The sequence below is a fragment of the Oncorhynchus mykiss genome, chromosome 26 (assembly GCF_013265735.2).
Source record: "Oncorhynchus mykiss isolate Arlee chromosome 26, USDA_OmykA_1.1, whole genome shotgun sequence".
In the NCBI taxonomy this organism is placed as follows: Eukaryota; Metazoa; Chordata; class Actinopteri; order Salmoniformes; family Salmonidae; genus Oncorhynchus; species Oncorhynchus mykiss.
Window position 1 is genome coordinate 30,029,827 of NC_048590.1, and position 26,273 is coordinate 30,056,099.

Here is a 26,273-nt window from a genome sequence, read left to right on the forward strand (position 1 = left end):
TTCAGTACATACTACCACTACACAACCACAACCTACAACTTCAGTACATACTACCACTACACAACCACAACCTACAACTTCAGTACATACTACCACTACACAAACACAACTAACAACTTCAGTACATACTACCACTACACAACCACAACCTACAACTTCAGTGCATACTACCACTACACAAACACAACTAACAACTTCAGTACATACTACCACTACACAAACACAACCTACAACTTCAGTACATACTACCACTACACAAACACAACCTACAACTTCAGGACATACTACCACTACACAACCTACAACTTCAGTACATACTACCACTACACAACCACAACCTACAACTTCAGTACATACTACCACTACACAAACACAACCTACAACTTCAGTACATACTACCACTACACAACCTACAACTTCAGTACATACTACCATTACACAACCACAACCTACAACTTCAGTACACACTACCACTACACAACCACAACCTACAACTTCAGTACATACTACCACTACACAACCACAACCTACAACTTCAGTACATACTACCACTACACAACCTACAACTTCAGTACATACTACCACTACACAACCACAACCTACAACTTCAGTACATACTACCACTACACAACCACAACCTACAACTTCAGTACATACTACCACTACACAACCACAACCTACAACTTCAGTACATACTACCACTACACAACCACAACTAACAACTTCAGTACATACTACCACTACACAACCACAACCAACAACTTCAGTACATACTACCACTACACAACCACAACCTACAACTTCAGTACATACTACCACTACACAACCACAACCTACAACTTCAGTACATACTACCACTACACAACCCACAACCTACAACTTCAGTACATACTACCACTACACAACCACAACCTACAACTTCAGTACATACTACCACTACACAACCACAACCTACAACTTCAGTACATACTACCACTACACAAACACAACTAACAACTTCAGTACATACTACCACTACACAACCACAACTAACAACTTCAGGACATACTACCACTACACAAACACAACTAACAACTTCAGGACATACTACCACTACACAAACACAACTTACAACTTCAGTACATACTACCACTACACAAACACAACTAACAACTTCAGGACATACTACCACTACACAAACACAACCTACAACTTCAGTACATACTACCACTACACAACCACAACCTACAACTTCAGGACATACTACCACTACACAACCACAACCTACAACTTCAGGACATACTACCACTACACAACCACAACTAACAACTTCAGTACATACTACCACTACACAACCACAACCTACAACTTCAGGACATACTACCACTACACAAACACAACCTACAACTTCAGTACATACTACCACTACACAACCACAACCTACAACTTCAGTACATACTACCACTACACAAACACAACTAACAACTTCAGGACATACTACCACTACACAAACACAACTTACAACTTCAGGACATACTACCACTACACAAACACAATGTACTGACACTGACACCACAAAAACAGAATCTCTACACAAGTTACACTTTTTAGCTTGGAATGCATTTTCAACATAATACAAAAACTAAACATGGAAACAAAATCAACTAAACTCTAAAAACACAAGCCTGAAACAATGGGTTTAGCAGCAGTAGGGTATATCTCACCTTTTTCCCTGGCCTCTCTCCTCCTCCTCTCCTCCAGGTCCAGTTTACTGACAGGCCTACGGTGCTGCTGGAGAAACTCATCATACATTAGGCCAGACTCAGGCCCCATTCCCTGGCCCAGACTGTGTCCCTGGGCCTGGCTTTGTCTCCCCATCCCTGAGGGCCCCTGGAGGCTCTTCAGGGCCCCGCTGCTCTTCATCCCTCCCCCCAGCTCTCCGTACTGGCTGGGCAGGGACAGCGAGGCCCTCTGCTGGCTGAAGAAGGTCTGGGTGGATTTCTCCAGCTCTGCCAGGAAGGTGCTGGGCTCAGGCAGCCCCGGGGGGCCTCGGAGTGGGGGGTGGTACTTCTCCAGGCCCCCGTCCCGGTCCCTGCCCCTCCGGAGCCCATCCTCCAGTTTGGGAGGCAAGCGGCTGAGGTCGTAGTGGCCCAAGCCCGGAGGGTCGTGGTGGGTGGTGCGTCGTGAGTCCGAGGCGGTATCGATGAGGGAGGCGGGGTTCCACAGGGTGGTGGGGGGAGGGGGGTGGGGGTGGTCGCGCGACTGGAGGGGTTTGGGAGAGATGAGGGGGGGAGGGGCGCCCAGGTGGGGGTGGAGGTCACGGCCACCCGGTTCATGATGATTTGGTATGGATCTGTGTCAGAGAGAGTGAGAAAGAGAGACTGTAATGAGCACTGTGTTGTGTTACTCACAACGAGCCATGATGCACAGTTTTCTGTAATTCATACACCTCAACTCCACAGATGCACCTTCTCCCAAATACACACACATATAGGTAGGCATCTCCCTCCCTCTTCTCTCTCGTTCCCTCTCTGTGATGGTCTTATCAGGTCCAGGCAGAGTAGCCCAGAGCGTAGTGGAAAGGAAAGGAGAGGAGGATGTGGTCAGAGTACACAGGCCCCTGCTCTCCACCTCTACAGCGCTCCACCTCTACAGCGCTCCACCTCTACAGCGCTCCACCTCTACAGCTCTCCACCTCTACAGCTCTCCACCTCTACAGCGCTCCACCTCTACAGCGCTCCACCTCTACAGCGCTCCACCTCTACAGCGCTCCACCTCTACAGCGCTCCACCTCTACAGCTCTCCACCTCTACAGCGCTCCACCTCTACAGCGCTCCACCTCTACAGCGCTCCACCTCTACAGCGCTCCACCTCTACAGCGCTCCACCTCTACAGCGCTCCACCTCTACAGCGCTCCACCTCTACAGCTCTCCACCTCTACAGCTCTCCACCTCTACAGCTCTCCACCTCTACAGCTCTCCACCTCTACAGCTCTCCACCTCTACAGCTCTCCACCTCTACAGCTCTCCACCTCTACAGCTCTCCACCTCTCCAACTCTACAGCTCTCCAACTCTACAGCTCTCCACCTCTACAGCTCTCCAACTCTCCAACTCTACAGCTCTCCACCTCTACAGCTCTACAGCTCTCCACCCAGCCTGGGTTGCTTTGATCTTTTCAACACACAGGATTCACACAGAGGAGTACTGACAGACGGACAAACATGACAGGGTGAAACAGACACAGATTCAACTGACAGACAGACTCAGGATGAGGGAGAGAAAAAGACAACAGACAGGAATTGGCAGATGGAAGTACACAGACGGAGGGACAGAACTGTCCAGAACCTCTCAATACCAAACCTGGCACTCTACCTTCTAATCTGACTCTACATGCCTCCAGCGATATGGACTCTCTCTGAGTGTGGGTGTGTGTATCTGCAATCTGCAGGCCCTGGGTTGTAAAGAACCCAGCACACCGTATCAAGGTGATTATATAGCAGGATTACAGATAGGAACAGTGTGTCTACCAGACCTGTATTAACCCCACCCATGAAACCTGACCTACCTACTAAAACACATGGCAGGGCCAGCAACACACACACAACACATGGCAGGACCAGCAACACACACACACAACACATGGCAGGACCAGCAACACACACACACACAAAACACATGGCAGGACCAGCAACACACACACACACACAACACATGGCAGGACCAGCAACACACACACACACACACACACACAACACGTGGCAGGACCAGCAACACACACACACACACACACAACACATGGCAGGACCAGCAACACACACACACACACACACACACAACACATGGCAGGACCAGCAACACACACACACAACACATGGCAGGACCAGCAACACACACACACACACACACACAACACATGGCAGGACCAGCAACACACACACACACACACAACACATGGCAGGACCAGCAACACACACACACAACACATGGCAGGACCAGCAACACACACACACACACACACACACACACACACACACACACACACACACACACACACACACACACAGAGGGAGAACAGGGTTTAAGCTGTAGAAGGTGGAGAGGATTAACCCAGAACTAGCCTTTGTATATTTTAGCTGCCCCCCTCACTGCCTGAATGATAATCTAAATCTCCTCCTGATGAGCCAACAACCATCAGGCATTAGGACCCCAATTCTCCTACTAACTGAAACCCATCAATGACATTCCTACCCCAGAAGCCTTAGAGCCTACCGTGTGTGTGACGGGGCTGTCAGGTGTTAGGGGATAGGAATAGAGGATGATGTGATTCATGTGACTGCCTTTATCTTCCTCTACATCCTCTTGCCTAAGAGACTTGTGACGACTGCCATACTGCAGCATGGCACTGCACCGTACGCAGCTAGAAACTGTCCCCATCAGAAAGGCAGTGACACGATCACAGAGAGAGACTCAGATTCTACCATATCTCACAGCTCCTGCAAACTGCACTAGTGAAGTGAGTAGAAGGACTACATCTGGAGAATCCAAATCCCTCTCTACTAGAATGTAGAGTGTATTTGTGTGTGTGTGTGTGTGTGTGTCTAACCTGTGTGTGTGTGTGTGTGTATGTGTGTGTATGTGTCTAAGTGTGTGTGTGTGTGTGTGTGTGTGTGTGTGTGTGTGTGTGTGTGTGTATGAGTGTGTGTGTGTATGTGTATGTGTGTATGTGTGTATATGTATATGTGTGTGTGTGTGTGTCTAAGTGTGTGTGTGTGTGTGTGTGTGTGTATGTATGAGTGTGTGTGTATGTGTATGTGTGTATGTGTGTATATGTATATGTGTGTGTGTGTCTAACCTGTGTGTGTCTGAGCGTAGCTCTCCTCCCTCCCCAGGTCGTCCCAAGTCCAGGTGTTGCTCTAGGACCTGCTGTCTGAACTCTGACACCTGGTACTGACGATCCTCCTTCTCCTGGCGAAGCATCCGTTGCCGCGCCAACCAGCGCTCTTCCTCATTAGTCCGCTGGAGCATCATGGCGGCGGTGAGCCCCACCCCCACACCGCCGGGCCCCAGGTAGAGGCCATGGGCGGAGACCAGGCCAGGAACGCCGTGATGTGATTGGCTCAGGGAGGAGTGGAGGCCTGGTGGCATTGGCTTAGGAGCTTGGAGGACGGGCTCTTTGGTTTTGTCTGAGAAGAGAGGGAAAATGTGTTTTCATCCTGATTATTGAAGACCCATATCAGTGTGATGTGAACTGTTTTTATTGAGGTGACACAGGTCATGGAAATATTTTCAGTGGTACAATATAAAGTTAGGCAGGACTGTGCTTGAGAGGTTTGGAGGACGGTGGGGTGGGGTGGTGTTGTGTCGTACCTGGCCGGTTGGGGGTGAGTCTCTCAGGCTTGGTTCTGTCCTCCTGTCCTCTCATGGCATGGAGCTCAGCCAGGTAGTGACTCTCCATCGCCTTGGACTGTAGCTCCTTCTCTCTCATCACTCTCTCCTTCTGCCTCTCCTTCTGCCTCTCCATCTCCCTCTCTCTCTCTCGCTCCTTCTCTCTCTCCCGCTCCCTCTCTCGCTCTCTCTCCCGCTCCAGCTCCTTCTCTCTTTCTCGCTCCCTCTCTCTTTCTCTCTCCCGCTCCTTCTCTCGCTCTGCCTCACGCTCCCTCTCTTTCTCGCGCTCTCGTTCACGCTCGCGCTCCCTCTCCCGCTGCCGGAGCTCATCTTCCATCTGGAGCCTGTAGAAGAGAGACATTAGGGAAGAGAGAAGGAGAGAGAGACATTAGGGAAGAGAGAAGAGGAGAGAGACATAAGGGAAGAGAGAAGGAGAGAGAGACATTAGGGAAGAGAGAAGGAGAGAGAGACATTAGGGAAGAGAGAAGAGGAGAGAGACATAAGGGAAGAGAGAAGGACAGAGAGACATTAGGTAAGAGAGAAGGAGAGAGAGACATTAGGGAAGAGAGAAGGAGAGAGAGACATTAGGGACGAGAGAAGGAGAGAGAGACATTAGGGAAGAGAAGCAGAGAGAGACATTAGGGAAGAGAGAAGGAGAGAGAGACATTAGGGAAGAGAGAAGGAGAGAGAGACATTAGGGAAGAGAGAAGGAGAGAGAGACATTAGGGAAGAGAGAAGGAGAGAGACATTAGGGAAGAGAGAAGGAGAGAGACATTAGGGAAGAGAGAAGGAGAGAGAGACATTAGGGAAGAGAGGAGGAGAGAGAGACATTAGGGAAGAGAGAAGGAGAGAGAGACATTAGGGAAGAGAGAAGGAGAGAGAGACATTAGGGAAGAGAGGAGAGAGAGACATTAGGGAAGAGAGAAGGAGAGAGAGACATTAGGGAAGAGAGAAGGAGAGAGAGACATTAGGGAAGAGAGAAGGAGAGAGACATTAGGGAAGAGAGAAGGAGAGAGAGACATTAGGGAAGAGAGAAGGAGAGAGAGACATTAGGGAAGAGAGAAGGAGAGAGAGACATTAGGGAAGAGAGAAGGAGAGAGAGACATTAGGGAAGAGAGGAGAGAGAGACATTAGGGAAGAGAGAAGGAGAGAGAGACATTAGGGAAGAGAGAAGGAGAGAGAGACATTAGGGAAGAGAGAAGGAGAGAGAGACATTAGGGAAGAGAGAAGGAGAGAGAGACATTAGGGAAGAGAGAAGGAGAGAGACACATTAGGGAAGAGAGAAGGAGAGAGACATTAGGGAAGAGAGAAGGAGAGAGAGACATTAGGGAAGAGAAGCAGAGAGAGACATTAGGGAAGAGAGAAGGAGAGAGAGACATTAGGGAAGAGAGAAGGAGAGAGACATTAAGGAAGAGAGTATGAGAGAGACATTAGGGAAGAGAGAAGGAGAGAGAGACATTAAGGAAGAGAGAAGGAGAGAGACATTAGGGAAGAGAGAAGGAGAGAGAGACATTAGGGAAGAGAGAAGGAGAGAGAGACATTAGGGAAGAGAGAAGGAGAGAGAGACATTAGGGAAGAGAGAAGGAGAGAGAGACATTAGGGAAGAGAGAAGGAGAGAGAGACATTAGGGAAGAGAGAAGGAGAGAGAGACATTAGGGAAGAGAGAAGGAGAGAGAGACATTAGGGAAGAGAGAAGGAGAGAGACATTAGGGAAGAGAGAAGGAGAGAGAGACATTAGGGAAGAGAGAAGGAGAGAGAGACATTAGGGAAGAGAGAAGGAGAGAGAGACATTAGGGAAGAGAGAAGGAGAGAGAGACATTAGGGAAGAGAGAAGGAATTAGATGTAAAGAGAGAGAAGAAAGACAGAGCATTATTATAGGTGACCATTACAACACTTATTAAAAAAATCAAACAAACAATTTCCCCTTAGGTGTGTGTGTGTACACTATTTGTGTATGTATGTGTGTGTATGTATGAGAGTGTAGAAGAGGACAGTACCTTTCAGACAGTCTCTCAGACTGCAGAGCGGACAGTGAGGCGTGTGTGAGGTCCCCAGGGTAGCGGACCCCCTGCAGGTGCATGTGGACAGCAGAGGGGTGCAGGGGGGGCAGGCCTCCCCCTCCTTGGAGATGGTAGAACGGTGACCTCAGAGCTGATAGACAGAATGGATCATCCATCCTGAGAGAGAGAGAGGGGGGGGGGGGTGGGGGGGGGGGAGAGGAGGGAGTTGAAAGGAAAGATAGAGAGGGAGAGAGACAGAGCGATGGAGAGGAGGGAGTTGAAAGGAAAGATAGAGAGGGAGAGAGAGAGACAGAGCGATGGAGAGGAGGGAATTGAAAGGAAAGATAGAGAGGGAGAGAGACAGAGCGATGGAGAGGAGGGAGTTGAAAGGAAAGATAGAGAGAGAGAGCAATGGAGAGGAGGGAGTTGAAAGGAAAGATAGAGAGAGAGACAGAGCAATGGAGAGGAGGGAGTTGAAAGGAAAGATAGAGAGAGAGAGAGCAATGGAGAGGAGGGAGTTGAAAGGAAAGATAGAGAGAGAGAGAGCAATGGAGAGGAGGGAGTTGAAAGGAAAGATAGAGAGGGAGAGAGAGAGACAGAGCGATGGAGAGGAGGGAATTGAAAGGAAAGATAGAGAGAGAGAGAGCAATGGAGAGGAGGGAGTTGAAAGGAAAGATAGAGAGAGAGAGCAATGGAGAGGAGGGAGTTGAAAGGAAAGATAGAGAGAGAGACAGAGCAATGGAGAGGAGGGAGTTGAAAGGAAAGATAGAGAGAGAGAGCAATGGAGAGGAGGGAGTTGAAAGGAAAGATAGAGAGAGAGAGCAATGGAGAGGAGGGAGTTGAAAGGAAAGATAGAGAGAGAGACAGAGCAATGGAGAGGAGGGAGTTGAAAGGAAAGATAGAGAGAGAGAGAGCAATGGAGAGGAGGGAGTTGAAAGGAAAGATAGAGAGAGAGAGAGCAATGGAGAGGAGGGAGTTGAAAGGAAAGATAGAGAGGGAGAGAGAGAGACAGAGCGATGGAGAGGAGGGAATTGAAAGGAAAGATAGAGAGAGAGAGAGCAATGGAGAGGAGGGAGTTGAAAGGAAAGATAGAGAGGGAGAGAGACAGAGCAATGGAGAGGAGGGAGTTGAAAGAAAAGATAGAGAGGGAGAGAGAGAGAGACAGAGCGATGGAGGGGAGGGAGTTGAAAGGAAAGATAGAGAGGGAGAGAGAGAGACAGAGCGATGGAGAGGAGGGAATTGAAAGGGAGAGAGAGTGAGAGAGAATATAACAGTGAGTGTCCCAGTTAACTAGTGTTTACATCATTAACCTGAGCTGTCTCTCCATGGGAGGGGGCATTAGAGGGTCAGCCAACCTGTCAAATAACCTCAAACAACCCCACACAGCACACTGCTGACAGCAGCCACACTTCACTCTCTTTGGATGTGTGTGTTTCAGAGAGAGCGAGCGAGAGCGAGAGAGAGAGAGAGAGAGAGGGAGAGAAAGAATGAGAGAAAAGGAGTGTGTGTGTGTGTGTGTGTTTGTGGATGAGAGAGAGAAAGAGTGAGCAAATGTGTGTGTGTGTGTGTGTTGTCAGTCTGATGTCTGTGTCTGTCTGTCTCTGCGTGGCTCATCTCCTCATTAACTCCATTACTGGGCTGTGTGTGATGGCTTCTGCCCTCCTTTCATCCTGCTGTGCTGCTGACATAGCACGGTCATGCACCCTGTCCCACAGCCTACAGCAAACAGCACATCACCCCCCCCCCCCACACACACACACACACACGCCCGCAAACGACAAGATCGAATCCTAACTAAGCACTACCCGTCTCCATCAATTCTAAGCCTTGTCATCAAACTGTCTGTCCACAGAAAATAGGACTAGAGGCTAACTGGGGCTGTCTTCAGCATCCCTGGAGGTAGTAGCCACTGACAACAACATGAAACACTAGCTAGCATGTTTTTCTCCCTAGCCTTGAGTGTTAGCAAGCACTGGAAACTGAAAGAGTACCAAAGACTAGAGGCAATTCAAAGGTTCTGATGCTTTGTCGATCAGCTTTGTTGCTGATCGACGAGTGTTGTCCTGACTCACCTGTAGGGGGCGAAGGAGGGATGTGGTAGGTAGGAGGGATGGTAGTACGCGGCGGCTGCGGCGGCGGTGGCGGGGTCCAGGCCCAGGGGCAGTCCAGAAGGCATGCGGAGGTCCTCGGCCGTGGCGTAGGGGCGGAAGCCCCGCAGGTACTCCTCTGGTACACCACCAGGGGGCACTCCATGGGGCAGCTGCCTGGGCAGACTAGTGAGAGGAGAGGGAGGGAGGAGAGGGAGAGAGGGAAGGAAGTATATAGGAATAATGACGGAAGATGAGGGGTAGGGAGAGGAGGAAGAGAAGGAGGGAGGGAAATAGGAAGCGAGGGGATTTACTTAGTTAATTGTATTTGATCATTATAAATACACCTTATAAAAGACAGGGTAGGACAGAGTGTACTGTCAGGGCTGTACTGTACAGGCAGTGTTACTGACTTGAGGGGCTGGAAGCGTGCGTCCTGCATGACAGCACCGGGGCTCAGGCCAAAGGCATAGGGGTTTCCTATGAGGTGAGCAGGGACTGAGGGGCCACCTTTCTCCTGCTGGTGGGGCGCCTCTGCGCCCAGACGCTCCCTACTGACCCCACGAGGGCCCGAGTCAGCCTGAGAGAAAGAGAGAAAGCGAGAGGGGAGGGAGAGAGGGAGAAGCACAGTCTTAGTAATTGTTCCCGGGGGCCTGTGACCGACACGGTTGTCCACACACATGGACCACATCCTGGGGATGAGAGGAGGGAAGAATAGGCCCCTCTCTCCATCTCCTGCTGCCTCCTTCCCTTCTCTCTTCCGGGAACCCCCCCCCCCCCCCCCCATATTCTCACACACAGAAATGGAGAGCTCTCGTCATTCTAAGCAAGGCTAGTCATCTGCTCTCTGAAGAGGACACCGTGAAATGGAGGAAAATCAACAGTCACAGACATTCCTCAGCACCAAGCAGACACAAGCTCCTTTACACTGCATCACATCCTCTACTGCTGCTACTGTTCTCTTACTTCACAGATGGAAACAGTCTTGTTCAGGACATATGATGTACGTAGGTGTGGTAAAGACACTGAAGCAGTAGTCTGAGCCTCCTCTACCCAGCACACTGACTGTGATCCTGACAACAGAGCAGGAGTGTGTGTGTGTCTGGAGATGAGCCATGCTAGAACATCAACTGGCGGTGAAAACAGCCAGTCCACAGCATTCTCTCTCTCTCTCACATACAAATACCCTCTGTGTTTCTCTCTCACATACAAATGCCCTCTGTGTTTCTCTCACACACACACACACACACACACACACACACACACACACACACACACACACACACACCCTGTTTCAGCCCAACAAAGGCAACCTACAGAGAAAAAAGGGGAGAAGGCAGTAAAACTTTGGTTTGTCTCTGCCTACATGTCCACTTACAGCATTTAGTCCAGGCTATGGAGAGAGGGGGAGGGAGAAGAGCAACATTTTGTCCAGGGTATGGAGAGAGGGGAGGGAGAAGAGCAACATTTAGTCCAGGGTATGGAGAGAGGGGGAGGGAGAAGAGCAACATTTAGTCCAGGGTATGGAGAGAGGGGGAGGGAGAAGAGCAACATTTTGTCCAGGGTATGGAGAGAGGAGGAGGGAGAAGAGCAACATTTTGTCCAGGGTATGGAGAGGGAGAAGAGCAGCATTTAGTCCAGGGTATGGAGAGAGGGGGAGGGAGAAGAGCAACATTTTGTCCAGGGTATGGAGAGAGGGGGAGGGAGAAGAGCAACATTTTGTCCAGGGTATGGAGAGGGAGAAGAGCAGCATTTATTCCAGGGTATGGAGAGAGGGAGAAGAGCAGCATTTAGTCCAGGGTATGGAGAGGGAGAAGAGCAGCATTTAGTCCAGGGTATGGAGAGGGAGAAGAGCACCATTTAGTCCAGGGTATGGAGAGGGAGAAGAGCAACATTTAGTCCAGGGTATGGAGAGAGGGAGGGGGAGAAGAGCACCATTTAGTCCAGGGTATGGAGAGGGAGAAAAGCAGCATTTAGTCCAGGGTATGGAGAGAGTGGGAGGGAGAAGAGCAACATTTAGTCCAGGGTATGGAGAGAGGGAGGGGGAGAAGAGCACCATTTAGTCCAGGGTATGGAGAGGGAGAAAAGCAGCATTTAGTCCAGGGTATGGAGAGAGTGGGAGGGAGAAGAGCAACATTTAGTCCAGGGTATGGAGAGAGGGAGGGGGAGAAGAGCACCATTTAGTCCAGGGTATGGAGAGGGAGAAGAGCAGCATTTAGTCCAGGGTATGGAGAGAGGGAGGGGGAGAAGAGCACCATTTAGTCCAGGGTATGGAGAGGGAGAATAGCAGAATTTTGTCCAGGGTATGGAGAGAGGGGGAGGGAGAAGAGCAACGTTTAGTCCAGGGTATGGAGAGGGAGAAGAGCAGCATTTAGTCCAGGGTATGGAGAGGGGGGGGGGGTAGAAGAGCAACATTTAGTCCAGGGTATGGAGAGGGAGAAGAGCAGCATTTAGTCCAAGGTATGGAGAGAGGGAGAAGAGCAGCATTTAGTCCAGGGTATGGAGAGGGAGAAGAGCAGCATTTAGTCCAGGGTATGGAGAGGGAGAAGAGCAGCATTTAGTCCAGGGTATGGAGAGAGGGAGAAGAGCAGCATTTAGTCCAGGGTATGGAGAGGGAGAAGAGCAGCATTTAGTCCAAGGTATGGAGAGAGGGAGAAGAGCAGCATTTAGTCCAGGGTATGGAGAGGGAGAAGAGCAGCATTTAGTCCAGGGTATGGAGAGGGAGAAGAGCAGCATTTAGTCCAGGGTATGGAGAGAGGGAGAAGAGCAGCATTTAGTCCAGGGTATGGAGAGGGAGAAGAGCAGCATTTAGTCCAGGGTATGGAGAGAGGGAGAAGAGCAGCATTTAGTCCAGGGTATGGAGAGGGAGAAAAGCAGCATTTAGTCCAGGGTATGGAGAGAGGGAGAAGAGCAGCATTTAGTCCATGGTATGGAGAGAGGGAGAAGAGCAGCATTTAGTCCATGGTATGGAGAGAGGGAGAAGAGCAGCATTTAGTCCAGGGTATGGAGAGAGGGAGATAAGCAGCATTTAGTCCAGGGTATGGAGAGAGGGATGGGAGAAAAGCACCATGTGAGGGCTCTTGGAGAGAAACGGAAGAGAGAGAAGGAAGTGGGTAGAGGATGATGGTAGAGAATGTCCAGGGATGAGAGTGGTTATTCCCTCTCATCTGGACCCTCCTCTCCCCACACACCAGATAGATAATAGGAGAGGTAAGAGCTAGGGTACTGTTGCCATTAAAACACTTACAAAGGCAGGGGAAGGAGGGAGGAAGCTGTCCTGCTAAATTAACCCCAAGGATCCCTGGGAATAGAGGTAGGCTTTTCTACATCACTGTGTGTATGTATAGTATGTTTGTGTGTGTGTGTGTACAGTATGTGTGTGAGTGTGTGTGTGTGTGTGTCTCTTTCCACTGTCACTGAGAAAACACAACCCATTTAGTTCCATTTACCCCTACCACCTGTCCCATTATGCTCACCCCTTCAAACCATTACCCCCACCCCCTCAGCCAATGACCCGGGGTGACACTAACACACTAACAGTTCATATTAAATGTCTCTAATGTTTGCCCCTCGTTGTTAAACATGCTTCACTGAGCAGCCAGGCAGAGTGGCCCCTGTCCCTGTCCCTGTCCCCAAACCCCCACGCCAAATCCCGTTTCCCTAGTCCCCCCTCCTGCCCTAATGGCTGTGTTAGCGTCAGAGGTGGGCTCTCCCTCCCCGATGAGCAGCCAACTGGAAAAGTGGTTCAGATATGTCAAAAGAACTCAAAATCAGAGAGGCCAGGAAAACGTAAGACCCCTCCCTCTCTTCCTCCATCCTCCTCCACCCTCATTCTTCAACCCTCTTCCTTCCTCTGCCTCCTCCTCCCTCCATCCTCCTCCACCCTCCTTCTTCAACCCTCTCTCTTCCTCTGCCTTCTCCTCACTCCCTCTCATCTTCCATCCTCCTCCACCCTCCTTCTTCAACACTCTCTTCCTCTGCCTCCTCCTCCCTCCCTCTCTTCTTCCATCCTTCTTCAACCCTCTCTCTTCCTCTGCCTCCTCCTCCCTCCATCCTCCTCCACCCTCCTTCTTCAACCCTCTCTCTTCCTCTGCCTCCTCCTCCCTCCATCCTCCTCCACCCTCCTTCTTCAACCCTCTCTCTTCCTCTGCCTCCTCCTCACTCCCTCTCATCTTCCATCCTCCTTCAACCCTCTCTCTTCCTCTGCCTCCTCCTCCCTCCATCCTCCTCCACCCTCCTTCTTCAACCCTCTCTCTTCCTCTGCCTCCTCCTCACTCCCTCTCATCTTCCATCCTCCTTCAACCCTCTCTCTTCCTCTGCCTCCTCCTCCCTCCATCCTCCTCCACCCTCCTTCTTCAACCCTCTCTCTTCCTCTGCCTCCTCCTCCCTCCCTCCATCCTCCTCCACCCTCCTTCTTCAACCCTCTCTCTTCCTCTGCCTCCTCCTCCCTCCATCCTCCTCCACCCTCCTTCTTCAACCCTCTCTCTTCCTCTGCCTCCTCCTCACTCCCTCTCATCTTCCATCCTCCTTCAACCCTCTCTCTTCCTCTGCCTCCTCCTCCCTCCATCCTCCTCCACCCTCCTTCTTCAACCCTCTCTCTTCCTCTGCCTCCTCCTCACTCCCTCTCATCTTCCATCCTTCTTCAACCCTCTCTCTTCCTCTGCCTCCTCCTCACTCCCTCTCATCTTCCATCCTCCTTCAACCCTCTCTCTTCCTCTGCCTCCTCCTCCCTCCATCCTCCTCCACCCTCCTTCTTCAACCCTCTCTCTTCCTCTGCCTCCTCCTCCCTCCCTCCATCCTCCTCCACCTTCTTCAACCCTCTCTCTTCCTCTGCCTCCTCCTCCCTCCCTCCATCCTCCTCCACCTTCTTCAACACTCTCTCTTCCTCTGCCTCCTCCTCCCTCCCTCCATCCTCCTCCACCTTCTTCAACACTCTCTCTTCCTCTGCCTCCTCCTCCACCTTCTTCAACACTCTCTCTTCCTCTGCCTCCTCCTCCACCCTCCTTCAACCCTCTCTCTTCCTCTGCATCCTCCTCCACCCTCCTTCAACCCTCTCTCTTACTCTGCCTCCTCCTCCCTCCTTCAACCCTCTCTCTTACTCTGCCTCCTCCTCCCTCCATCCTCCACCCTCCTTCTTCAACCCTCTCTCTTCCTCTGCCTCCTCCTCCCTCCGTCCTCCTCCAACCCTCTCTCTTCCTCTGCCTCCTCCTCCATCCCTCTGCCTCCTCCTCCCTCTCTCTCTTCCTCTGCCTCCTCCTCCCTCCCTCTCTTCCTCCATCTCTGTCCATGGAGCGGTAAACGGTGGCTGTCTGGAGACAGTACAGACCTGCCTATTAGCAGGCACTCTACTGTTATTTGTGACAGGGCTGCTGACATTTAGCCCATCTCACCCACGCACACACACGCGCACACACACACACGCACCCACACACACATCCACACGCACGCACGCGCACCCACACACACGCGCACACACACAGAGCCCATCTCCCCCTTCTCCCACTGAGCGCCATATTACGTATTAGCACAGAGAGAACAGAGCTAGCCACGCCTAGCCCCTAATATCCCTGTAAATCAAGAAGAGAGGTTGGTGTGGCAGTGCCTGCCTGTCTGTCTGTCTCCTCGCTAGTCACCACAGTGAAATGGTACCAAACAACATCTGTTAGAGAGCCACCAGGAAAAGAGGATTTGTGTGTTTTCTCTGCCTCTAATCCGGCTGTTCTGATGCATCTGGATTCAATCATGACCCCACAGAGTGTTGGGAAGAATGTCTTTTCATAGTTTTAATATGAGCCTGAATAGTGTTGATAACAGGCAGCCATGCTGAAAATGGTATTTTAAAATGTGTCCTTTCAAAATGATTATTTGATTCACAGTTAAAGTCAGAAGTTTACGTACACTTAGGTTGGAGTCATTAAAACTTGTTTTTCAACAACTCCACGAATTTCTTATAGTTTTGGCAAGTCGGTTAGGACATCTACTTTGTGCATGACACAAGTAATTTTCCCAACAATTGTTTACAGACAGATTATTTCACATATAATTCACTACATCACAATTCCAGTGGGTCAGACGTTTACATACAATATATCCACATAATTTTCCTACCTCATGATGCCATCTATTTTGTGAAGTGCACCAGTCCCTCCTGCAGCAAAGCACCCCCACAACATGATGCTGCCACCCCCTTTCTTCACGGTTGGGATGGTGTTCTTCGGTTTGCAAGCCTCCCCCTTTTTCCTCCAAACATAACAATGGTCATTATGGCCAAACAGTTCTATTTTTGTTTCATCAAACCAGAGGACATTTCTCCAAAAAGTACCATCTTTGTCCCCATGTGCAGTCGCAAACCGTAGTCCGTCTTTTTTATGGCGGTTTTGGAGCAGTGGCTTCCTTGCTGAGCGGCCTTTCAGGTTATGTCAACATAGAACTCGTTTTACTGTGGATATAGATACTTTTGTACCTGTTTCCTCCAGCATCTTCACAAAGTCCTTTGCTGTTGTTCTGGGATTGATTTGCACTTTTCGCACCAAAGTACGTTCATCTCTAGGAGACAGAACGCGTCTCCTTCCTGAGCGGTATGACGGCTGCGTGGTCCCATGGTGTTTATACTATTGTTTGTACAGATGAACGTGGTACCTTCAGGCGTTTGGAAATTGCTCCCAAGGATGAACCAGACTTGTGGAGATCTATAATTTTTTTCTGAGGTCTTGGCTGATTTCTTTTGATTTTCCCATGATGTCAAGCAAAGAGACACCGAGTTTGAAGGTAGGCCTTGAAATACATCCACAGGTACACTTCCAATTGACTCAAATGATGTCAATTAGCCTATCAGAAGCTTCTAAAGCCATGACATTCTGTTCCAAGCTGTTTAAAGGCACAGTCAACGTAGTGTATGTAAACTTCTGACCCACTGGAATTGTGATGCAGTGAATTATAAGTGAAATAATCTGTCTGTAAACAATTGTTGGAGTGTATGTAAACTTCTGACTTTAACTGTACATATAGGTAGGGGTAAAGTGACTAGGTAACAGGTAACAGCAGTAGCAGCAGAGTATGTGATGAGTCAAAAGAGTCTAAATGATTCCTCTATATTATAGTACAATGGCTGTTATACTGTATCTAAAACAAAGAAATAAACAATATATGAAATAGAATATAACATGCCCTCTGGTGGCCAAGTTACACTATTGCTATTGATTGGGTGCTCTCTCCTCCTCAGGTTGTTTACACACACACACATACGCACTCACGAATATACCCACACACACACGCACAGACTTGGTCGAGTCTCAGAGGCTAGCAGATGCCTCTTGGGCCAAAGCAAAAATAAAAGAAGCTCCTGTAGCGCCTGTCTACAACCTGTGTGAGTGTGTGAGTGTGTAAACAACCTGAGGATGTGTTGAGAGGATGGTTGACTGTGCATCCTGTGTCTTTTGTCTGAGTGGAGGATAACATTCACCCCCCCAATCCTCCTCCTCAAAAACCGGGCTGCAGAGTCCACAGGAGTCCACAAGAGCAGGGTTAGAGCACAGAGCACTGACACCCTCTGAGCCACAGACCTCTCTCTACTCCTCTCTCTCTCTCTGTCGACCTCCGCCACCCCCCTCTCCTCTCTCTCCTACTCTCTATATGAGAGACAACACCAGTTATCAGAGCCTGCTAAACCATCCTACAGCAGAACAGAAGCAATCAGCCAGTACAACACACAGACTATTGATGAGCTGTTGGGTTGACTTTACTGGCAGACAGGAGGCAGAACAGAGATGAATAGAGACTGCCTGACATACACAGGCTGAGAGACAAAAGACTCACTGCATGGTGCCTGCTGCTACTGGGCTGTGTGTATGTGTGTCACTAAGGGGCCTCTCTAATGATGATGGAGGACTCTGCTCTTGCTGTTTGTGTGCTGGGCTGACAGGATGACAGCCCCCCCCACACACACCATCTTTCCCTGACCTTTAGCCCTGCTGGAGGCTTCACCCCCAAAATGTGCCCTTATTTCTCAGACTCACTGTGCAACAAAAACAATCTGATATGGATACTTTGATTTAGCCACACAGACACAGTGCATCACACACACCCTCACACCCAGGCTGCCCCCTCTGTGTAAGCCTGGGCCCTGGCGGCCCCCTGGTGAGGGGTGGGAGACCCCGCGTATGGGAGGGCGCTCATTTACGCCTCTCTGATGGAGCCATGAATCTAAATTGCCAATTAAAAAGCAATTACAGGCAGCAGCGGGAACAAACTCCGGCAGTCATTGAAGGAAAATACCAACGCGCCTCAACCTCTCGTCGCCTCCCCTCTCACCCTCTCCTCTCACCCTCCTCTCACCCTCCTCTCACCCTCTCCCTCCTCTCGCCTCCCCTCTCACCCTCCTCTCACCTCTCCTCTCACCCCCCCTCTCACCCGCCTCTCGCCTCCCCTCTCACCCTCCTCTCGCCTCCCCTCTCACCCTCCCTCGCCTCCCCTCTCACCCTCCTCTCGCCTCCCCTCTCACCCTCCTCTCGCCTCCCCTCACCCTCCTCTCACCCTCCTCTCGCCTCCCCTCTCACCCTCCTCTCGCCTCCCCTTACCCTCCTCTCGCACGCATGTCAACCGCGTATCAATTGCAAAGTTTAACCATCATAGTGTGAAATACAGTTTTACTGCCGCGGTTACTTTTTAAAGTCATAATTCCCTAAATCTCGATGCAGAGTTGCAGTGACAAGATAAAGACAAGACAGATGCTGTGTTTTACTCTGAAGCCTGAAGGTTGATTGGATGATTTAAAAAAAGCAGTTGTGTGTACTGTTCACGTGAAACCTACGTGACTGTGACTGCTCACTACACCACAGACTGGTGGTCCTCCAGGGCAATGGAAACCTACGTGACTGTGACTGTTCACTACACCACAGACTGGTGGTCCTCCAGGGCAATGGAAACCTACGTGACTGACTGTTCACTACACCACAGACTGGTGGCCCTCCAGGGCAATGGAAACCTACGTGACTGTGACTGTTCACTACACCACAGACTGGTGGTCCTCCGGGGCAATGGAAACCTACGTGACTGTGACTGCTCACTACACCACAGACTGGTGGTCCTCCAGGGCAATGGAAACCTACGTGACTGTGACTGTTCACTACACCACAGACTGGTGGTCCTCCAGGGCAATGGAAACCTACGTGACTGACTGTTCACTACACCACAGACTGGTGGCCCTCCAGGGCAATGGAAACCTACGTGACTGACTGTTCACTACACCACAGACTGGTGGTCCTCCAGGGCAATGGAAACCTACGTGACTGTGACTGCTCACTACACCACAGACTGGTGGCCCTCCAGGGCAATGGAAACCTACGTGACTGTGACTGCTCACTACACCACAGACTGGTGGTCCTCCAGGGCAATGGAAACCTACGTGACGGACTGTTCACTACACCACAGACTGGTGGTCCCCCAGGGCAATGGAAACCTACATGACTGTGACTGTTCACTACACCACAGACTGGTGGTCCTCCAGGGAAATGGAAACCTACGTGACTGACTGTTCACTACACCACAGACTGGTGGTCCCCCAGGGCAATGGAAACCTACGTGACTGTGACTGTTCACTACACCACAGACTGGTGGTCCTCCAGGGCAATGGAAACCTACGTGACTGACTGTTCACTACACCACAGACTGGTGGTCCCCCAGGGCAATGGAAACCTACGTGACTGTGACTGTTCACTACACCACAGACTGGTGGTCCTCCAGGGCAATGAAAACCTACGTGACTGTGACTGTTCACTACACCACAGACTGGTGGCCCTCCAGGGCAATGGAAACCTACGTGACTGTGACTGTTCACTACACCACAGACTGGTGGTCCTCCAGGGCAATGGAAACCTACGTGACTGTGACTGCTCACTACACCACAGACTGGTGGTACTCCAGGGCAATGGAAACCTACGTGACTGACTGCTCACTACACCACAGACTGGTGGTCCTCCAGGGCAATGGAAACCTACGTGACTGACTGTTCACTACACCACAGACTGGTGGTCCTCCAGGGCAATGGAAACCTACGTGACTGTGACTGCTCACTACACCACAGACTGGTGGTACTCCAGGGCAATGGAAACCTACGTGACTGACTGTTCACTACACCACAGACTGGTGGTCCTCCAGGGCAATGGAAACCTACGTGACTGTGACTGCTCACTACACCACAGACTGGTGGTACTCCAGGGCAATGGAAACCTACGTGGCTGTGACTGCTCACTACACCACAGACTGGTGGTCCTCCAGGGCAATGGAAACCTACGTGACTGTGACTGCTCACTACAACACAGACTGGTGGTTCTCCAGGGCAATGGAAACCTACGTGACTGTTCACTACACCACAGACTGGTGGTCCTCCAGGGCAATGGAAACCTACGTGACTGTGACTGTTCACTACACCACAGACTGGTGGTCCTCCAGGGTAACGGAAACCTACGTGACTGTGACTGCTCACTACACCACAGACTGGTGGTCCTCCGGGGCAATGGAAACCTACGTGACTGTGACTGCTCACTACACCACAGACTGGTGGTCCTCCAGGGCAATGGAAACCTACGTGACTGTGACTGCTCACTACACCACAGACTGGTGGTCCTCCAGGGCAATGGAAACCTACGTGACTGTGACTGTTCACTACACCACAGACTGGTGGTCCTCCAGGGCAATGGAAACCTACGTGACTGACTGTTCACTACACCACAGACTGGTGGCCCTCCAGGGCAATGGAAACCTACGTGACTGTGACTGTTCACTACACCACAGACTGGTGGTCCTCCGGGGCAATGGAAACCTACGTGACTGTGACTGCTCACTACACCACAGACTGGTGGTCCTCCAGGGCAATGGAAACCTACGTGACTGTGACTGTTCACTACACCACAGACTGGTGGTCCTCCAGGGCAATGGAAACCTACGTGACTGACTGTTCACTACACCACAGACTGGTGGCCCTCCAGGGCAATGGAAACCTACGTGACTGACTGTTCACTACACCACAGACTGGTGGTCCTCCAGGGCAATGGAAACCTACGTGACTGTGACTGCTCACTACACCACAGACTGGTGGCCCTCCAGGGCAATGGAAACCTACGTGACTGTGACTGCTCACTACACCACAGACTGGTGGTCCTCCAGGGCAATGGAAACCTACGTGACGGACTGTTCACTACACCACAGACTGGTGGTCCCCCAGGGCAATGGAAACCTACATGACTGTGACTGTTCACTACACCACAGACTGGTGGTCCTCCAGGGAAATGGAAACCTACGTGACTGACTGTTCACTACACCACAGACTGGTGGTCCCCCAGGGCAATGGAAACCTACGTGACTGTGACTGTTCACTACACCACAGACTGGTGGTCCTCCAGGGCAATGGAAACCTACGTGACTGACTGTTCACTACACCACAGACTGGTGGTCCCCCAGGGCAATGGAAACCTACGTGACTGTGACTGTTCACTACACCACAGACTGGTGGTCCTCCAGGGCAATGAAAACCTACGTGACTGTGACTGTTCACTACACCACAGACTGGTGGCCCTCCAGGGCAATGGAAACCTACGTGACTGTGACTGTTCACTACACCACAGACTGGTGGTCCTCCAGGGCAATGGAAACCTACGTGACTGTGACTGCTCACTACACCACAGACTGGTGGTACTCCAGGGCAATGGAAACCTACGTGACTGACTGCTCACTACACCACAGACTGGTGGTCCTCCAGGGCAATGGAAACCTACGTGACTGACTGTTCACTACACCACAGACTGGTGGTCCTCCAGGGCAATGGAAACCTACGTGACTGTGACTGCTCACTACACCACAGACTGGTGGTACTCCAGGGCAATGGAAACCTACGTGACTGACTGTTCACTACACCACAGACTGGTGGTCCTCCAGGGCAATGGAAACCTACGTGACTGTGACTGCTCACTACACCACAGACTGGTGGTACTCCAGGGCAATGGAAACCTACGTGGCTGTGACTGCTCACTACACCACAGACTGGTGGTCCTCCAGGGCAATGGAAACCTACGTGACTGTGACTGCTCACTACAACACAGACTGGTGGTTCTCCAGGGCAATGGAAACCTACGTGACTGTTCACTACACCACAGACTGGTGGTCCTCCAGGGCAATGGAAACCTACGTGACTGTGACTGTTCACTACACCACAGACTGGTGGTCCTCCAGGGTAACGGAAACCTACGTGACTGTGACTGCTCACTACACCACAGACTGGTGGTCCTCCGGGGCAATGGAAACCTACGTGACTGTGACTGCTCACTACACCACAGACTGGTGGTCCTCCAGGGCAATGGAAACCTACGTGACTGTGACTGCTCACTACACCACAGACTGGTGGTCCTCCAGGGCAATGGAAACCTACGTGACTGTGACTGCTCACTACACCACAGAGGAGTGGATCTCCAGGGTAACAGAAACCTACGTGACTGTGACTGTTCACTACACCACAGAGGAGAGGACCTCCAGGGTAACAGAAACCTATGTGACTGTGACTGTTCACTACACCACAGAGGAGAGGACCTCCAGGGTAACAGAAACCTACGTGACTGTGACTGCTCACTACACCACAGAGGAGAGGACCTCCAGGGTAACAGAAAGCTACGTGACTGTGACTGTTCACTACACCAAAGAGGAGTGGACCTCCAGGGTAACAGAACGCTACGTGACTGTGACTGCTCACTACACCACAGAGGAGTGGACCTCCAGGGTAACAGAAACCTACGTGACTGTGACTGCTCACTACACCACAGAGGAGTGGACATCCAGGGTAACAGAACGCTACGTGACTGACTGCTCACTATACCACAGAGGAGAGGACCTCCAGGGTAACAGAAAGCTACGTGACTGTGACTGTTCACTACACCACAGAGGAGTGGACCTCCAGGGTAACAGAAAGCTACGTGACTGTGACTGTTCACTACACCACAGACTGGTGGTCCTACAGGGTAACAGAAACCTACGTGACTGTGACTGCTCACTACACCACAGAGGAGAGGACCTCCAGGGTAACAGAAAGCTACGTGTCTGTGACTGTTCACTACACCACAGAGGAGTGGACCTCCAGGGTAACAGAAACCTACGTGACTGTGACTGCTCACTACACCACAGAGGCGTGGACCTCCAGGGTAACAGAACGCTACGTGACTGTGACTGCTCACTACACCACAGAGGAGAGGACCTCCAGGGTAACAGAAACCTACGTGACTGTGACTGTTCACTACACCACAGAGGAGTGGACATCCAGGGTAACAGAAAGCTACGTGACTGTGACTGTTTACTACACCACAGAGGAGTGGACCTCCAGGGTAACAGAAAGCTACGTGACTGTGACTGTTCACTACACCACAGAGGAGTGGACCTCCAGGGTAACAGAAAGCTACGTGACTGTTCACTACACCACAGAGGAGTGGACCTTCAGGGTAACAGAAACCTATGTGACTGTGACTGTTCACTTCACCACAGACGAGAGGACCTCCAGGGTAACAGAAAGCTACGTGACTGTGACTGTTCACTACACCACAGAGGAGTGGACCTCCAGGGTAACAGAAACCTACGTGACTGTGACTGCTCACTACACCACAGAGGAGAGGACCTCCAGGGTAACAGAAAGCTACGTGACTGTGACTGTTCACTACACCAAAGAGGAGTGGACCTCCAGGGTAACAGAAACCTATGTGACTGTGACTGCTCACTACACCACAGAGGAGTGGACCTCCAGGGTAACAGAAACCTACGTGACTGTGACTGCCCACTACACCACAGAGGAGTGGACCTCCAGGGTAACAGAAAGCTACGTGACTGTGACTGCTCACTACACCACAGAGGAGTGGACCTCCAGGGTAACAGAAAGCTACGTGACTGTGACTGCTCACTACACCACAGAGGAGAGGACCTCCAGGGTAACAGAAACCTACGTGACTGTGACTGTTCACTACACCACAGACTGGTGGTCCTCCAGGGTAACAGAAAGCTACGTGACTGTGACTGCTCACTACACCACAGAGGAGTGGACCTCCAGGGTAACAGAAACCTACGTGACTGTGACTGCTCACTACACCACAGAGGAGTGGACCTCCAGGGTAACAGAAACCTACGTGACTGTGACTGTTCACTACACCACAGAGGAGTGGACCTCCAGGGTAACAGAAACCTACGTGACTGTGACTGCTCACTACACCACAGACTGGTGGTCCTCCAGGGTAACAGAAAGCTATGTGACTGATTGTTCACTACACCACAGAGGAGAGGACCTACAGGGTAACAGAACGCTACGTGACTGTGACTGCTCACTACACCACAGACTGGTGGTCCTCCAGGGTAACAGAAACCTACGTGACTGTGACTGCTCACTACACCACAGAGGAGTGGACCTCCAGGGTAACAGAAAGCTACGTGACTGTGACTGCTCACTATACCACAGAGGAGTGGACCTCCAGGGTAACAGAACTCTACGTGACTGTGACTGCTCACTACACCACAGAGGAGTGGACCTCCAGGGTAACAGAACGCTACGTGACTGTGACTGCTCACTACACCACAGAGGAGTGGACCTCCAGGGTAACAGAAAGCTACGTGACTGTGACTGCTCACTACACCACAGAGGAGTGGACCTCCAGGGTAACAGAACGCTACGTGACTGTGACTGCTCACTACACCACAGAGGAGTGGACCTCCAGGGTAACAGAAACCTACGTGACTGTGACTGTTCACTATACCACAGAGGCGTGGACCTCCAGGGTAACAGAAACCTACGTGACTGTGACTGCTCACTACACCACAGAGGCGTGGACCTCCAGGGTAACAGAACGCTACGTGACTGTGACTGCTCACTACACCACAGAGGAGAGGACCTCCAGGGTAACAGAAACCTACGTGACTGTGACTGTTCACTACACCACAGAGGAGTGGACATCCAGGGTAACAGAAAGCTACGTGACTGTGACTGCTCACTACACCAAAGAGGAGTGGACCTCCAGGGTAACAGAAACCTACGTGACTGTGACTGCTCACTACACCACAGAGGAGTGGACCTCCAGGGTAAAAGAAAGCTACGTGACTGTGACTGCTCACTACACCACAGAGGAGTGGACCTCCAGGGTAACAGAAAGCTACGTGACTGTGACTGCTCACTACACCACAGAGGAGAGGACCTCCAGGGTAACAGAAACCTACGTGACTGTGACTGTTCACTACACCACAGACTGGTGGTCCTCCAGGGTAACAGAAAGCTACGTGACTGTGACTGCTCACTACACCACAGAGGAGTGGACCTCCAGGGTAACAGAAACCTACGTGACTGTGACTGCTCACTACACCACAGAGGAGTGGACCTCCAGGGTAACAGAAACCTACGTGACTGTGACTGTTCACTACACCACAGAGGAGTGGACCTCCAGGGTAACAGAAACCTACGTGACTGTGACTGCTCACTACACCACAGACTGGTGGTCCTCCAGGGTAACAGAAACCTACGTGACTGTGACTGCTCACTACACCACAGAGGAGTGGACCTCCAGGGTAACAGAAAGCTACGTGACTGTGACTGCTCACCATACCACAGAGGAGTGGACCTCCAGGGTAACAGAAACCTACGTGACTGTGACTGTTCACTATACCACAGAGGCGTGGACCTCCAGGGTAACAGAAACCTACGTGACTGTGACTGCTCACTACACCACAGAGGCGTGGACCTCCAGGGTAACAGAACGCTACGTGACTGTGACTGCTCACTACACCACAGAGGAGAGGACCTCCAGGGTAACAGAAACCTACGTGACTGTGACTGTTCACTACACCACAGAGGAGTGGACATCCAGGGTAACAGAAAGCTACGTGACTGTGACTGTTTACTACACCACAGAGGAGTGGACCTCCAGGGTAACAGAAAGCTACGTGACTGTGACTGTTCACTACACCACAGAGGAGTGGACCTCCAGGGTAACAGAAAGCTACGTGACTGTTCACTACACCACAGAGGAGTGGACCTCCAGGGTAACAGAAACCTATGTGACTGTGACTGTTCACTTCACCACAGACGAGAGGACCTCCAGGGTAACAGAAAGCTACGTGACTGTGACTGTTCACTACACCACAGAGGAGTGGACCTCCAGGGTAACAGAAACCTACGTGACTGTGACTGCTCACTACACCACAGAGGAGAGGACCTCCAGGGTAACAGAAAGCTACGTGACTGTGACTGTTCACTACACCAAAGAGGAGTGGACCTCCAGGGTAACAGAAAGCTACGTGACTGTTCACTACACCACAGAGGAGTGGACCTCCAGGGTAACAGAAACCTATGTGACTGTGACTGTTCACTTCACCACAGACGAGAGGACCTCCAGGGTAACAGAAAGCTACGTGACTGTGACTGTTCACTACACCACAGAGGAGTGGACCTCCAGGGTAACAGAAACCTACGTAACTGTGACTGCTCACTACACCACAGAGGAGAGGACCTCCAGGGTAACAGAAAGCTACGTGACTGTGACTGTTCACTACACCACAGAGGAGTGGACCTCCAGGGTAACAGAAACCTACGTGACTGTGACTGCTCACTACACCACAGACTGGTGGTCCTCCAGGGTAACAGAAAGCTACGTGACTGATTGTTCACTACACCACAGAGGAGAGGACCTACAGGGTAACAGAACGCTACGTGACTGTGACTGCTCACTACACCACAGACTGGTGGTCCTCCAGGGTAACAGAAACCTACGTGACTGTGACTGCTCACTACACCACAGAGGAGTGGACCTCCAG

General features: G+C 51.1%; 1 protein-coding gene across 1 annotated transcript in view; it reads right to left on the reverse strand.

Moving 5' to 3' along the window:
• The window catches only part of LOC110506108 (genetic suppressor element 1), a 420,263-nt gene that overhangs the window by 10,686 nt on the left and 383,304 nt on the right, over positions 1 to 26,273 (reverse strand). The window contains exons 5-10 of the mRNA XM_036964533.1: positions 9,866 to 10,032; positions 9,438 to 9,638; positions 7,363 to 7,542; positions 5,347 to 5,708; positions 4,832 to 5,162; positions 1,704 to 2,332 (exon numbers count right to left, since the gene is read on the reverse strand). Coding sequence (XP_036820428.1) covers positions 1,704 to 2,332; positions 4,832 to 5,162; positions 5,347 to 5,708; positions 7,363 to 7,542; positions 9,438 to 9,638; positions 9,866 to 10,032 — 1,870 coding nt within the window. The remainder of the gene's footprint in view (positions 1 to 1,703; positions 2,333 to 4,831; positions 5,163 to 5,346; positions 5,709 to 7,362; positions 7,543 to 9,437; positions 9,639 to 9,865; positions 10,033 to 26,273) is intronic.